The 16,666-nt window shown below is 42.1% G+C and overlaps 1 protein-coding gene across 1 annotated transcript in view; it reads right to left on the bottom strand.

Moving 5' to 3' along the window:
* Positions 1-1,822: 1,822 nt before the first annotated feature.
* Positions 1,823-16,666, bottom strand: part of SNTN (sentan, cilia apical structure protein) — a 32,568-nt gene continuing 17,724 nt past the window's right edge. Inside the window, exons 4-5 of the mRNA XM_029601013.1 lie at positions 15,046-15,185; positions 1,823-4,307 (exon numbers count right to left, since the gene is read on the bottom strand). Of these exons, the coding sequence (XP_029456873.1) occupies positions 4,149-4,307; positions 15,046-15,185 (299 nt within the window). The 3' untranslated portion in view covers positions 1,823-4,148. The remainder of the gene's footprint in view (positions 4,308-15,045; positions 15,186-16,666) is intronic.

The following is a 16,666-nucleotide window of genomic DNA, read 5'->3' as shown; positions in this document are numbered from 1 at the left end:
CGTCCCCAAGTTTTGTTTCATACATGGTCATTATCTCTTTCCAGCGGGGGCTATTGAGTAAGACTGATCAGTGTGAATGTACTAGGAAAATTATTTATACAAGGCACAAAGATGAGATTTTACAATTACTCTGCTGCCACTGGACACTTAGAGGGTAACTTTCAAAGATATTTATGTGCATAAAACACGTAAATAGTTGTTACAAAATCGGCTGGGCCTCTTTTCACATACAAATACGTGTGTAACTTGGTTTTGCATGTACTTTTAAGCAAACTGAGCAGATACAGTTGGGGATGAGGCGTCATAGTTTGGGCAGAGTCAGTACTTAACATGCATTCTTTTTTATTTTAAAAGGTAATGCTTCTAAGTGTACATGTACAAGCTATGCTCTCTGAAAAGGTTTACATGAGTGAATCTCTGTACATACCTAGTCACTTACCCCTGAAAATTCAAAGCAAACTTATGTGCATAAGTTCACTTTGGAAATATCTGTGCAGGGAGTTTTAAAATTACCCTGATAAAGATTAGGGCTGGCAGGGGAAAAAAAATGTTTCTTTTTTTTTTCATTCTTGGGGTTCTCCCCTCCCCCTGGAATGTAGTTTTGTTTAATGTTTATTTCATTTCTGTAGTTTGCAGAAAAGAAATAAACATTAAACAAAAAAACAAAAATAAAACAAAAAAACAGGACTTCTCCTTGCATTTGCATCTCTCTCACCCCCAAAAAGTGACAGATCCAGGAACATCCCTGGCCACCACTTACCCCATCTGTGAAGGGGTCCCAATGACACAGCCATCCTGATACCTAGGCCTGGCCTGAGATCTAGACCCAGGTCCTATGCTGAGACCTGGCCCAGAGGTTGGATCCCATCACCAAAGCCTTGGCTCAGGTTTAGTCCGAACCCGGAGAATGAATCCCATTGCTGAGGCTGAGGATAAGGCCTAGACCTAGCCCCAGGCCCAACACTGGGGCCAAGCCCAGAGTCCTCTGCTCTGACTTCACTCTGGTGCCTTCCTTCTGAGCAGGAGGTGCCATTTTGAGGCATGGTGATAAGACTCAGCTTCTAGAGAGGGCTCTGGCATTAAGCCTGGGCTTTGGCAATGGGACCAGCCTCAGGCTGGGCTCTAAAGCTGGGCCTAGGACTAGCCTTGGGTCAGCCGCATCAATGGGTGGAGTAAGGCAGAGCTGGGGATGTTCCTGATCCTGGCAATGTTTGGAGGTTGGGCCAAGGGAATTTTCCCTTGTTTTTCAAAATGAAACAAACAAACCCCAATAAATTCTCACTGGTTTTTCTTTCATTTGTTTTGAAAACATCATAAAACAAAACACCCTAGGAGAACATTGTAGAAATCTCATCTTTGTGAGACTTTCCTCATGCCAAATGATGTCAGTCTTCACTGAGATGCATTGTGCTGTTCGTACGTCTCCCTCTGCATGTAAAAGTGGCCCCCAAACCCTAAACCACCACCAAAACCTCACCTCGCGTTATTAGCTGGCCCTCCTATAGGGATATAAATAGTTCACTATTTATATCCCTATAGGAGATTCAAATTATTTATATCCCTATAGAGATTCAAATCTATCTCATACATATTCAACCTGGATATCAAGAAAACCTGACTGACTGGGGGTCCCCCAGGAAACCACTGGGATAGGAGAATAAAGCAGGAGTCTACAGATTTACCACTTTGTGCTCTAAACCAGTGGTTCTCAACTCAGTCCTCAGTATACGTCCAGGCAGTTAGGCTTTTCAGGATATCCATATTGAATATGCATGAGATAGATATACATACAATGGAAATTCATTGTAGATATTCTGAAAGCCAGACTGGCTAGGTGTGTCCTGAGGACTGGGTTGAGAATCCTTGCTCAAAACACTGCTCTATATGGCTGAACCAGATCATGATAACTGAAAAATCCTTTAAAAAAGTAATTCTTTTCTTTTGACCTGGTAGATCCTTCTTTCTCATTCTTCCAGCTCATTCAGAACCACAGCTGGGATCCTGGTGCCAAGAGTCATCATTCCGAACTACCAAGGGATGGATTTGGTCAGCCACTGTCCTTAAGCACTGATTCATTGTTGGCACCACGTATCTTGGCTCCAGTGGCGATCCTCAAAGCACAATGAGAATTGGGACCAAGCCTGTGCTCATTGGCCCTGCCCTTGCACGAAAGCCCGGAGATGGAGTGACCTGTGAACACAGTCTTAGACCCTGCACTCTCTGAGCTTTGAGGATCACCACTGGAGCCAAGATTTGGGGAGAGGAGGTAATATTGACAGCAGTGGGAGGAGCGCCTTCCAAGAGGCAAGACTGCAGGACAGTTGGGAAAGGAAATACGCAAATCCCACCCATTTTGCCACCCTAGGCACAGGCCTAGTAGGTCTGTACATAACTCCAGGCCTGCTTGGGGATTTTCCCCTCCCTTCCCACTACTGTTCTTAGTCTGGTCAATGTAGGGACAGGTCTTGAGGTTCAGGATTCACCAATGCTATTTCTAGAACCTATAAACATGGGTTCCATCCCTGGCCACAGGATTTCACCCTTGTTTGATGACCGTGACTCCTTTCCCCCACAGGGTGTGAACACTATATTTGCAGCACTTCCAGGCCCTGCCGACTCAGGATGCAGAAACCTGATCCAGGAATCAAGCCAGGATCCCTCTGCAGTGCTTGCTCATTGGTACATGTTGAATGATTACTAAAATGTAATGGGTAAATGCCTGGCATGAATTGGTAATCACTAAGCAAAACTGTGTACAAAATTGCCATATTTGAGTAGGAGGAGCATTGGACTGCATGATGCAGGAGAAAACTCACATGTTTCTTCTAAGGGTTCAGTTCATGCATTGAGCTATGACATGCCTCCTACATGGGCATTTATGTATCACTCAAATAAGAAGGGGAGAGTGAATCAGAAATTATGATCTGTGATCCAAAGGAATATGGATTTTAAATTTCTTTTATTAATAATCGTTCCTGATTAAGATCATGATTTTAAAAAGCTTTTTTCTAATAGATTTTAAAGACAATACAGAACAAAAACAATCTCAGGGAAAGTATTTTCTTCTGTGGCATGAAAAAAGAAATTTAAAATTGTAATCCCTAAAATAAATCATACTCTTATATAGTTTGCACCATCTCTAAGAAAACTAATATTTTTTTTTTAGAAGATAATTGATATAAAAAAAAGTTGAACAGCATCACTTAACCATCAAAATGTTTTAATGAACAGTCAACATATGATGAGGCACTAACAAATAAGAATGCATCTTTAAAATGCCTGATGGCTTCACATTATCTTCCAGCCTTATTAAGTAGGATATCTAGAACAAATAGAAAAAAAGATTACAAGTTAACTCTAGTTTTAAAAGCAAAATATGTGGAATTTCTACTCTTAGATTGTTTTATTAGTGAAATAAGTTATTCAAGGGAGTGATGAATTTCAGCTCATGTTTGATGGTCATGTCCATTAGTGGTATCTTTTCTGGGGGATATTGATCGGAAAATAAGGTTGATGTGCACTAATTCTTTTTCTGTAACTTCCTGGGTGGGGTTGTTGGGTGACTGGAAAGAAACCACTGAAACAATCTTAGCTATGGATAAAGTCCTTATTAATCCTTGTATTCATGCTGCCAGGCATATAATAGCACTGTTGTGGAAGAGCACTCCTGGCATATTGCAGTGACATTCTCAAATGGTTGAAATTGTGATTATTGAGAAAATTACTTACTCCTTAAGTGAAAAACTGGATACATATAATCGTATTTGGGGGAAATTTTGGGACTATCGATATAAATAAATCCAGTGTATTCTGTGGGAGCCATCATGTCCACTTCAGAGATGCCGAAATGTTTTCAGGTTATTTGTGCGGGTCCCGTGAAGAATGTCAAGGACCTGATCATTGTATTTTGTAAATGTGTGAGCATACTACTCTCATGTTGTTCTAACCATTGCTCTTAAATGTTTTCCATCTGTTAAAAAAAAAGTATTAAATAAAAAAGAATTTCAATTCACTTCTTTCTGACCTCATGCCTTTGAAGGTTTTCTGGTATGTATCAAAATCATATAAATTAAATCTTGTTCTATTTCCTGTGTATGTCACTAAATGGATCATTTCTACTCTTTACATGACTTTCTTGGGTTACGCACTCATTTGGTATTTTTCACTTTCTTGATGTCTTCTAGTAGGTCAGACATAAGGGTTAGACTCAGTGTCAATATCACAAAATCTTCAAAATCTATTTTTCCATCTTTATTTTCTTCAAGGTCAGAAATAATTTCTTTGTACTTGGGTTTTGTTTCTTGTCCCTGTTGAGAAATAAAAGTAAATACAAAATTTCTGTATTATAAAGAAATAAACAAGAAGATATCAAGAGTGCACATGGTTATAAAATGAGCCAAAACAGAAAGGTGGTAAGCTGAATAGATCTTCCTCTTCTTAGACCTTTTGATTTAATGCTGAATGCCAGAATAGTTTACTTCATATTAGACATGTTTTACATACACACAGAAATATGATAGTAGGTAAGGGCCTAAGGGTCATCTGGTCTGTCCAAATCACTTCCAGTTGCAACACATAAGTCATTGGTAAATACTGTTCTGTTAGCCTCTGTTTTTTTACCTGCAAACCCCCCCCCCCTCCCACACACACACACAGTTACTGCATGCTAGCAAGCTCTATCTTCCACTACACCCAATCAATACCCAATTCTCCCTGAATGTGCCCTTATGAGCTATCTTCCCTTAATTCTTGTCCATTCTATTTCTCCTCTTTTGTATGAGTTCAATTTTCTTAAAAGGACGATTCTTATCTTAAACGCTTAGGGGTAGATTTTCAAAGATGTGCGCACGTGTCCATGTTCGCACGCTACCCAGTGCCACACATGCACGCCCGATTTTATAACATGTGCGCCCAGGTGCGCACATGTTATAAAATCGGTGGTCGGCGCATGCAAGGGGGTGCACACTTGTGCATCCTGCGCGTACTGACGCCTGCGGCCTTCCTCAGTTCCCTCCCAGTCCACTCCAATTTCGGAGCGGACTGGGAGGGAACTTCCCAACCCCCTACACTAACCTCTCTTCCCCTAACCTACCTGCCCCCTAGCCCTAACCTAGCCCCCCCCCCCCCAATATATTTATTTTACCTTTTGTGCCTGCCTCGGGGCAGGCACAGGTTGCACGTGCCAGCACCCTGCCACTGTGCCGGACGCCTCTAGCCCCGCCCCTTTCCCAAAGCCCTGGGACTTTCACGTGTCCCTGGGCTTTACGTGCGTGGCCGGGCCTTTGAAAATTGGCCCAGCGCGCGTAAGGTCACCAACGCATGTAAATCCCCGGGATTTATGCATGTAGGTCTTTTAAAATCTACCCCTTAACTTCTGTATTTTGCTTCTTTGCTCACCACCAAATTTGGAATTCTGTTTCCTCTCAAGTTTTTCTCCTTTGTTATTTTTATCAATTAACTTTTGGTAACTGTTATGTTCCAAGGATCAAGTAATTGTTTGCAGAAGAGTAGCAGTGAAAGACGTTATTACATAGCAATAATGGTGAACAGAGATGGGTCTTTAAGAAGCAGCTAAGAGCAGTAACGGAATACGTTTTACATACTGAATGCATTAACTGATTCCAGCCTAGAAGAGCTAGCAATGTATGTGAAACCGCAAACAAGGGAAGAGATAAGTGAGTGAAGAGTTAAGTGAGCAGTTCAAGAGATGGGTATATTATATACGAATGCAGAAGTGGCCAACTCTGGTCCTCGAGAGACACAAACAAGTCTGGTTTTCAGGATATCCACAATGAATATGCATGAGATAGATTTCTATGCACTGTCTCCATTATATGCAAATCTATCTCATGCATATTCATTGTGGATATCCTGAAAACCTAGCCTGTTTGTGGTGCTCAAGAACTAGAGTTGCCCACCCCTGTACTAATGGATCTCAATGAAACCATTGTGGAATACCATGAGCATCCCTTGACTGTCAGAACACTTCCATGTGTGTGGTCTTTTAATTTGTGAGCAGCATAGTAAAGCTCAACAGTTCCAGTGTTAAAGGGACCCTGTCAGAATATGAAAAACAGGAACTGAAAATTCTAAACATGTTTTGAATAGTGGTACAACAGCAAACATAGGCAGATTGAAACAACTGGATTGATCCACCCTTCTGAGGCCTCTGTGTGTCTTTGGAGATTAAGTTTTTACATCTTCACTGCTACTCCAGAGTTGTAAACATAAATCAGTTTGACATATTGTGGCCTTCGAGAAAGCAATTTTATAACAGCCAACATAGCAATAAAGTCTATGCGCAGACTTCACTGAGTATTTTCAAAGTGAATTCATGTGCATAAGTTCACTTTGAAAATCCTTGGGTAATTGGCCAAGCCCAAGCACAAATTACACTGCACAAAATTATATTTGCTCCAAGCAGGGTGCAACTTCTGCAGCATAACTTCTGCACAGAGTTTTTAAAATAAAAAAATATGGTCAGAAATTGCAACTCCATCCCAACTCTGCCCCCTGCAACACCTCTCCTCGGTGTGTATAAAATTATACACTTTCTTTTATATGCAATGAAACTTGACAGTTTTTTTAGCCTTTTTACTATTTTCTAAAACATTTTAATGCAAATTTCCATAAAAATATTTTAGAAAATAGTAAAAAGGCTAAAAAAAATGTAAAGACATGATAACTAGATAGCAACACATACTACCGGGATAAGACTTATTTTAAGAAATTTTCAAATTTTCATTTCACATATCTCTGGCAATAGCTCTGTAAATAAAATACAACTGAGTAGGCTGTAGCTCTTACAAAATATTGCTGCTCAGATCCTTTTGGTTCTAGAACCCAGATACCATGTACAAGATCACTGCAGGAATTACCTTGGCTGTCAGTGTCCTGTAGAATTAGATTTACGATCTTGTTCTTAGTGTTCAAGACACTCACTTTTGACCGTCCAGACTATCTTAGAGAATGAATGCAGAAATATAGCCCAACACAATTCTTGCAGACATCACTACAAGAATAGAAGGCATGCATGTTGTGTATGCCTTCTATGAAGGATATTAGACTATGTGATACTAAGGGGTAAATTTTAAGACCTGCGCGTGGGTGTACATGTGCGCGTGCTAACCGGCGCGCACAGATGTATGCCAGATTTTATAACTTGTGCGAGCAGGCACATGCAAGTTATAAAATCAAGGGTCGGCACACGCAAGGGGGTGCACACTAGTGCACCTTGTGCGCGCCGACGCCCGCAGGCTTCCCCCGTTCTTTTCCCCCTAACTTAACCTAACCTAACCTTCCCACCCCTTCCACTAACCTTTCCCCCCCTAGCCCTACTCTAACCCCCCCAAATTTGTATCTAACCTTTTGCGCCTGCCTGGAGGCAGGCGCAGGTTGCGCACACCAGCAGCCTGCTGGCACACGATCCTCCGGCACAGCAGCAATGGCCGCGTGTCGGAGGCCTCTGGCCCCGCCCCCGGACCTCCTCATCCCCGGACTGCTCCGCCCCCAGATCGCTCCACCCCTGGACCACCCCTTTTTGCAAGTCCCGAGACTTACATGCGTACCGGGGCTTTATGTGCGTTGCCGGGCCTTTTTAAAATAGGCCCAGTGCGCGTAACCCCCCCTACGGACTTACGCGTGTAGAGCTTTTAAAATCCGGCCCTAAGAAAATAATTTTTTTTTCATGTGTAGGTTCTATTTTGTGGAACACCATCCCAAAAGGATTGGAATATGATGGGGACTTACCTATCCTTCAGGAAACAATGTAAAGCCAGGCCTCAGACTTTGGTTGGGATGCTTTCTGGCTCTCTTGGATGATCTACTTTCTGTTGCATGTTTTAAAATACTATTCTTTTTAATTTGGATGGAAGCCATTGTATGTGGGCCCTGATGGGTACTGATTATATTATTTTACTGTATTTTAATGTTTCTACTGTAATTATGGGTAGGAAGAAAATAAATGTAATGATAAATTTATTTGGTATTTATTTATTTATTTGGTACCTTTTATATACCGAGGTATAGCAAGATGCCTTCACCCTGGTTTACAGTTTAACAACTTATTACAGAAAATTAACAATTTTAACCGAGAACTTATTGAATTTATTAGGTGAACGCCAAAAAACCCTTTCTATATACAGTCAAATTGAACAGGGATAACAGTATACAGACATCTATGGATAGGTAGTACAGTGAACAATCAAGTGTGAGTGCATATTTTGGGTATGAGCTCGTGTACGTCAACGAGTCTTTGGTGTGTAGACAGTCAGTTTAGCCAACACCATCTGGGAATGTTTGTCTGAATAACCAAGTTTTGAGCTCCTTTTTGAATGATTTGATGTCGCTGAGTGTGCTTAAGTCGTCTGGTAAGGAGTTCCATGCTTTCGGACCTGCAATGGAGAAGGCTCTCTTCCTAGTGTTGGAAAGCTTAGCTGAAGGAAGAGGGGGTATGGCTAGGTGCAGTTTGCTGGTTGTTCTTGTGCATTGTGGTTTGTGTATCTGGATCATGTTATCGAGGGCGCTGTTCTCTGTTCTGTGAATTGCATTGTGTAAGATTATTAAAGTCTTGAACTTGATTCTTTGTTCGACTGGTAGCCAGTGCAGACTTCTCAGAACAGGTGAGATGTGGTCCGATTTTTTCTTGCCGGTTAGAACACTGGCTGCGGCATTCTGTAATAGTTGGAGAGGTTTTAAGGCAGATTTGGGAAGGCCAGTCAGGAGCGAGTTGCAGTAGTCGATGCTGGTAAATATAAGGGATTGCAGGACGGTTCTGAATTCTTGTTGGTGAAGAAGTGGTTTTAGATGTTTAAGTATGTGAAGTTTATAAAAGCCTTTGGTTTTGTTGCGATGTTCTTTTTGTGATTTAGTTATTGATCCAAATACCGAGGTCCTTAGTATTGCTCTTCAGTTGGATGTTAGTGTTGTCAATTTGTAGGGACGGCAGTGGGGTTATTTGTCCTGTGTTGTTTCTTTCAATGAGGATGCATTCAGTTTTATTCATGTTGAGGCATAGTTTTAGGTGGTTCAGCATGTTTCTGATTGAGGTAAGGTGGTTGGCTGTTAGGCCAACCAATTAAAAAGGCAAATGAGTGGTCTTAAAATAAGGAGTCTCACAGACCTTCATTAATAAGTTGCTAATTGTGGTGAGGAGGGGGTATACAGTATACAACTACAAAAGCTGCATAAATGGTAAATTATTTCATCCCCACTACCCAATAGTATGGTGCCTGAAAACCTCTTGCGACAGAAATAAGAGAATAAGATCAACTTGTAACCAGAGATTTAGTTAAATGTTGGTTGGGAACAGATTTTAGATGTTGTGATACTGAAAAACCAAAATCCTTCCAAATTTAGGTTAACAAGATACCTGCAAATTTATTTCTTTAGCAAAATTCTAATAACAAGCTTCTCATACAAAACATCAAAGCGCAGCACAACAGTTTAAAATATGTATTTAAAAATGCTGCCTTCACCATGAAACTGTTTTTTATGCTAAGACTGGGTAGCATGGATCCCATTTTCAAAAACGGTTTCTCTAATTCGGTACATATGAAAATACCCTTTTCAAAATTAAACTTTATGGGGTCGATTTTCAAAGGGTTTAGGTGCCTAACTTTGGAAGTCAGGGACCTAAATCAGCCTCTTTGAAAATTGACTAGGTCTGAATAACTGAATTTAGGAGCCTAAAAAGTGGGTAGCTACAGAAGTAGAGTTAGGCTGGAGAAAAATTGTAGGTACTTAGCACTGATTTTCAGCACTAGGGGTTAAATTTTAAAAGATACGCGCAGGCGTCCATGTGCGCGTGCTACCTGGCGCGCACACATGGATGCCCGATTTTATAACATGCGCACAGGTGCGTGCATGTTATAAAAATTGGGGGTCGGTGCACACAAGAGGGTGCACACTAGTGCATCTTGCGCGTGCCGACGCCCACGGCCTTCACCCGTTCCCTTTCCCCTACTCTATCCTTCCTACCCCTTCCCCTAACCTTCCCAACCCGTAGCCCTATTCTAACCCCCCCATTTCTTTAACTTACCTCTTGCGCCTGCCTCCGCCCCCTCCCTGCCCCTTTTTCGAAACCCCAGGACAGACGCATCCCGGGCTTTATGCGCATCGCTGGGCCTTTATAAAAGAGGCCTGGCACGCGTAACCCCCCCATACGCATAAATCCTATGGATTTACATGCGTAGGACTTTGAAAATCTGCCCCTAGACACCTAACTTAGGACCTGATTCATCAAGGCATTTTCCCATGGACACAGAAAGGGAGAAATGCTTCACTGAATCAGTCGATTAGATGCCTAAATCTAGGCAAATGAATTACAGATCTAAATTTACATCCCTAAGTTTAGATTGTTTAATTTAGGTAAATATTCAGATGAATATTTAGGTCCATAAATTTGACTGAAAATCCACCTAAATTTTGGTATCTAATTTTGACCTTGAGCATTTTTTGAAAATGGATGCCTTTCTGTTTATTGCTCCCCACTGTAACATTGACAGAAGAGCTGTGTAAGCCTAAGGCTCTCTGTATAGAAACAAAATAGTCGTAAAGCTTCCAAAGATGATGAGGCTGTGAGGAGAGGCAGCTGTGAGGAAAGAGGCATGCACTGGAGAGAGAACATTCTAGCAGTCATTTCTCTAACTACTACCTTGCACAGTACCAAACAGTAGCTTTCCAAGTCTGTAACTTGAACCTTGGTGATTTTTCATTACACCATTTCAAAAAGTCAAGAAAGCCAAGTCTGCTGTGGGCATAGGTGTAAATTATTCATTTTAGACGCAGAGAGTTACACATTTAGCTCCTATTTGTGGGATGTTTGTACATCAGCTCCGTGCTCGTCAGCCAATGAAAATTGGTCTTTTAAATCTGAAATAAAGGGTTTTTTTTTAAAATCCCCTTTACCTATAATCTGTAGTCTAATGAGGAGCTCATAAAAGTCTAATGAAATTGATTGTTTCCTTTTCAATTGCAGAACAGAATAATATGGTTTTAATTGAATTATTTTATCCTTTGTATGCCAAGTCCTTTCTTAACCTCCCTGTCATCTTATTATTAGGTCTTTTTTTTCTGCTTTTGATTTATTGTACAAAGGCCCTGTAATATGCTCAGTACTGCAACAAAAATACTTAGGGCCTAATTCACTTCCAGCCCTTGAGGGCCACAGATGTGTTAGGATTTCAGGATATGCGTGAGAGCTATTTGTATGCAGATTGCTTAATTGTATTCAGGGCTGGTGCAAATGTATTAGGTGATCTAGACAAACTTTACAGCCTTGTGCTTGCCCCCCCCCCCAACATACACACAATTAAAAAATTATGCATAATAATATGTTATATTAAAAAAGGACAAAATTGTTGCGCATGAAGTGGACCCTTGGTCTGGGGCAGGGTTGGAACGGCCCTCCGGATGGACCCGGAGGGCGCCTGCCACCAGGAGGCAGAGTACAGGAGGAGATGGTCTAGGTGGGCCTCGCAGGGTCTCAGAACAGATAGTTCAGAGGAGTGCCCACTACCACAAGGGTGCATGGTCGTTGTCCAAGGAGGAAGGCCTGAGGTCACAGGAGGCCAGCAAGGAGAGTCCAAAAGAAAAGCAAGGGTCAGAACCATGAGATCAGTCCAGAATAGTTAGCCAAGGCAAGGTTGGGTTCCAGAAAGCAATCAGTGTAGTCAGGTCACAGGCAAAGGTCCGGGCAGGTGGCAGGCAAGGATGTTCGAAGAACAGGCAAAAGGTCAGTACCGAGAAGACAGTCCGGGGGTACTACCTTGGAAGGAGAGACGAGGAAACCGGAGACATAGGAGACACTGAAGACACAAGGACATTGGAACTGAAGGCACTTGGAACAGGAGACACCTGAGTGACAACCTGGCAAGGGATTGACCTGAGCAAGTGTTCTTCCGGACTTGGACCCCAGCCACCGTGGAAGCAGATGCCAGACGGAACGGTAGTCCCAGGGTGTGATCAACCAGGACATGGGATCCAGAGCAAGCACTGGACAAGGAGCTGTAGAACGACCCGATTCCAAGGCAGAGTGAAAGTGGCAACTGGCTAAGAGTTAACTCCCTGGGAGGAGCTTACAGGTAGGGTCCAAGGGACCGCACCCTCACTGTCCCTTTAAATAGGGAAGAGAGCCGTGGGCTTGTCCCCTAGGAGGAGCAGGACCCTGGACAGCAACCTGCAGCCATCGGTGAAGCTCAGAAGCTGGAGGAGGGCCACAGAACAGGCCCCGATGTCGTCATTAGGTCCAGCCATAGGGATGTGAATCATATTTATGACGACTGAAAATATCGTACGATATTTTCAAAATCATCAGAAATTGGGAGCTCCCCAAAACCAATAGGAAAACCCCACGAAATTGTTCTTGGGGTTCTCATATCGTTTTGGGGGAGGGCGAGAAAATCAGCACACAAAAATAACCCCTAAACCCACCCTGACCCTTTAAAACTAATCCCTTAGCTTCCCCCACCCTCCCGACCCCCCCAAAAACTTTTTACAGGTACCTGGTGGCCCAGTGGGGGTCCCGGGAGCGATCTCCCACTCCCGGGCCGTCGGCTGCCACTAATCAAAATGGCGCCGATGGCCCTTTGCCCTTACCATGTGACAGGGTATCTGTGCCATTGGCCAGCCCCTGTCACATGGAGGGAGCACTGGATGGCTGGCGCCATCTTTAAAAATGGCGCGGGCCATCAACTATAATAGTAAATGCATACTAACAAGACGAGTATGTCAAACAACTGACAAATAGAATAACATTCATTAATTAGGGACCTTTGTTTTCAGTTTTTATTATTATTTTGTCCTGGGAATTTCAATGTTATAACAAAAATAAATCAATGAAAAAATGAATGATATAACAAGGAGAAAAAACAGTGGAAAAATCATTTTTTCACTGGTTTTTTTTTTTTTGTTATTACATTGAAATTCTCAGGAAAAAAAAAAATAAAAATTGTGAATGAAGGCCCCTACCAATAATTAAAAACTCATATAAACATTTTTCAAACACCAATAAAATTTAAAAACAGCAGACATCAAATAACACCCAATAATTAACATGAATAAGAATTGTTAATTGTAAACCGGCATGATGCGATTCCCATCGTGAATGCCGGTATAGAAAAACTCAAAATAAATAAAATAAATAAATAAAAATTAAAAAACGTCCACTGTTTTCCATACCTGGGAACTTTTGATTTCCAGATGCCCTGAGATTGTCATGGATTAGAAGGGGGAGAGGAGGGGTTGTTGCACATACTCTCCCATATATACACATGCATGCTCTTGCACACACACAGTGGTCCAGCCTACTATTTCGTCTTCTGGCCTACATGGAAGGAGATGACATCGCCGCTGCCCTGTTGGTGCTTTAGGCGGCCTAGACTGCCTAGTATTTCCCTACATTTTTGTGGTAGGAGGCCTGGTGAGACCCTTTGTACTATCTGGACTCAGGGATTGGATAACCCTGATTTTGGGGCTGTTCAGCTTAGGGAAGCCCTACTCTTCTACACCTGATTTCAAGTCTGCCCAACTTAGGGAAGACCTGCTCTTCTACACCTTGAAGAGGTCAGAGGAGGTGGTGACCCAGTGCCAGGACCCTCTGGTGTTGAATTGTTTTACAAGGGAAGAGACTCAGGAGGAATTGTTTGGCTGCCCCTTCCTTCCTTCCTGAAGGAAACATCAGGTGCTGCTATTCCAGCTGAATTCCTCCCATAAGGGATTGAATGCAAATCTATATCATGCATATTCATTAGAGATATCTTGAAAACCTGACTCATTTGCAGCCCTCGAGGACTGGAAGTGAATGCCACTGCACTAAGGCTTTTTTGGTTTCTAAGGGAAACAAAGCTTAGTAATTCAGTCTGTGATTTCCTATGGCACATACTGCAATTTAATCTGAAATATTTGTTACATGGGAATATGAGTGCCAATAACACACATCCTTACTGAAATTTAGGTCAAGATCTCTTTTTATGCTTAAATCTGTTTTATTAGATTTTCAAGCACATACAATCAATGAAGTAAATACAACTCGGGAACACCGGGTGACTCAAAATCTCTTTTTAATTCTATGAGGTCTGTTTTCTAACCAGCAACACGTGGTAAGGCACGCTATTTACCATGGCTGCCATTACTGGCAATGGGACTTATATACTAGTAATGCAGGATTATGCAGATTGCAGCTCAATAAATAGAACCCTATGTTTGGGATGTTTTGTACTGCTTAGTCTGCTTTCTTTTTCACTGGTCACTACCATTCCATCATTTTCATTTGACGGAATACAAAAAGCGAATTAAGATCTCCCTATGGAACTGGCTGCTGCACATTGGCGGTAAGGGATAGATGAACCAACTCTGAATCATTTCAATTCCCTAAGCCCCACTTCTTATCTTCTGCATAGCACCAGTCAGGGAATCACACATTCATAATTGTATCCATTTTAATATCCTGCCCTTTGCATCATATGGAAGCAGATATGAATAAAAACCAGGTAACCAATCTATCAAAATTTCATTTACATACTCATTAAATCCCACTTAGGATTTGCAAGGTTCCAGAACAGGTGATGGAAAGCATGCTGCACATTGAAAATGCATTAACTTTGCAAGGACTGGCTTAGTTCATAAAGAAGTAAACCACAGAGCAATGCAGAGGAATTTTCCATGAAGACAGATAGTTAAATCACATTTACTTTACTCTGTATAACAGGGCTTCCCAAATCTGTTTTGGTGAACCCAACAGCCAGGTTAGATTTCAGGAATTCCACCATGAATATGTATCTGAAAATATGCATCTGAAAAATGCTAGAGACCCATTATATGCCAATGTATCTTATATACAGTATATTCATGGTGGATATCCGGAAAAACCGACTGGCTGTGGAATTACTAGACCAGGTTTGGGGACCTCTGCTATATAACATTTTTCAAGAATATTTCATTAGCTTATAAATGTGCACTGCTGTCAAAGGGAATATGTTCATTTCTAATTTTCATAAAAGATTTAATTGATATTCCTTTGTCCCACAAGAATATAATAATCCTTACCTGTATAAAGTTCTGAAACTGAGTCTGTATCAGGTCAAAGGCCTCAGCTTTGCTAAGTTTTCCATCATCGCCGGTGAAGGAATTGTAAACCAGGGCTACAGTAGCAAACGCCTTCTCTAGATCTGTCCCTTTTCCTAATGCTAGAAGAAAGATTACAGACACGACAAAGCATTTGTTTTATTGATCTAAAATTTAGAAGATTTAGTTCATAGTAATTAGAAAACAATCTCTTTTATGTGAAGTAACATTACATCATTAAAGCCAGACTTTAATCATATAGGCTGGTGGTATTTTTTGGACTGTCCAAAGCATTCTATTTGTTTGTATTGCTGGCTTTGATCATCATTGTGAGCCTGATGCTAAGCTTTTTTTTCCTTCATAGATATGGAATGCATGAAAAGTCTTAGCAAATCAGGTTCTATTGTCACGTGACCGATATCCATTTTTGGTTACCAATAAGCCCTGGGATCTCTTTCAGCCTGCTTTCAAGTCCTTTTTCAAGTAAGAGCAGTGCAGGTTTGTAAGGGGTAGGATACCATTCAAATGAAGCCTGCTCTCCCTTTCAGGGGTCTGGAATGGCCGTCCCCCTGAGAGGTTTTTTTAAGCAGCTCCCTAAAGAGAGTCTGCAGGCAGTCTTTTATGGGTTTTATGAAATTAGGAGGTAGTGCAGGAGCTTAGCCTTTGTTGTTTTTCAAGCCCAATCAGAGGAAGCAGGCTAACCTAGCCTGTGGAATCTGACCAGGGGTCGGAGGATTCCCTTTCAGTCTACTGCCCTTTTCAGTCTGCTTACATTTTCGTGGTAGGAAGCCTGGTGAGACCCTTTGTGGTACCTGGACTCAGGGATTGGGGAACCCAGATTTTGGGGCTGCTCAGCTTAGGGAAGCCCTGCTCTTCTACACCTCGATGAAGACGGAGGAGGTGGTGACCCAGTGCCAGGACCCTCTGGTGTTAAATTGTTTTACAAGGGAAGAGACTCAAGAGGAATTGTTTGGCTGCCCCTTCCTTCCTTCCTGAAGGAAACGTCAGGTGCTGCTATTCCAGCTAAATTCCTCCCATAAGGGATCCAAGCACCAAGAAAGTCGGGGACGGAAATTTTCCAACAGCCATGTGGGCGTACATGTACGCGCGTATGCCAGCTTGTGCCAGTGGACACGACCATTTTCTAACGTGTGTGTGTGGATGCACACATGGTATAACATCAGCTGTAGACGTGTACATGTACGTACAATTTTATAAGTGCACACAAATGCCGACTCTACCGCGTAAGTGGGGGGATTTTAAAAACAACATGCGCCGACACAACGGTCGTTTTTCCCTGTTCGCTCCCAGTTCATCCAGTTAACAGATCGGATTTCCTAATGCCCCCTGTTATTTAGCCTCTCTTTTACCCTTTTAACCCTGACCCTTAAAACCCTAGCTTTTTATATTTTAATACTTGCACACCATCCATAGCAGAAGTAAAGTTATGCGGTAGGGGACCCCGGCTTGTGCACATTTCAAGGTAACTTCCTGGAACTCCCATGTCCTTCCCATGTCCTGCCCATGCTCCACCCAGACCCCGCCCCGCCCCTTTTTAAACCTTTTTGATTTGTGTGTGCAAGATACGCACATACTTGTGCGC

The sequence above is a fragment of the Rhinatrema bivittatum genome, chromosome 4 (genome assembly GCF_901001135.1).
Source record: "Rhinatrema bivittatum chromosome 4, aRhiBiv1.1, whole genome shotgun sequence".
Taxonomy (NCBI): Eukaryota; Metazoa; Chordata; class Amphibia; order Gymnophiona; family Rhinatrematidae; genus Rhinatrema; species Rhinatrema bivittatum.
This window is presented reverse-complemented; position numbering and strand designations above follow the sequence as displayed.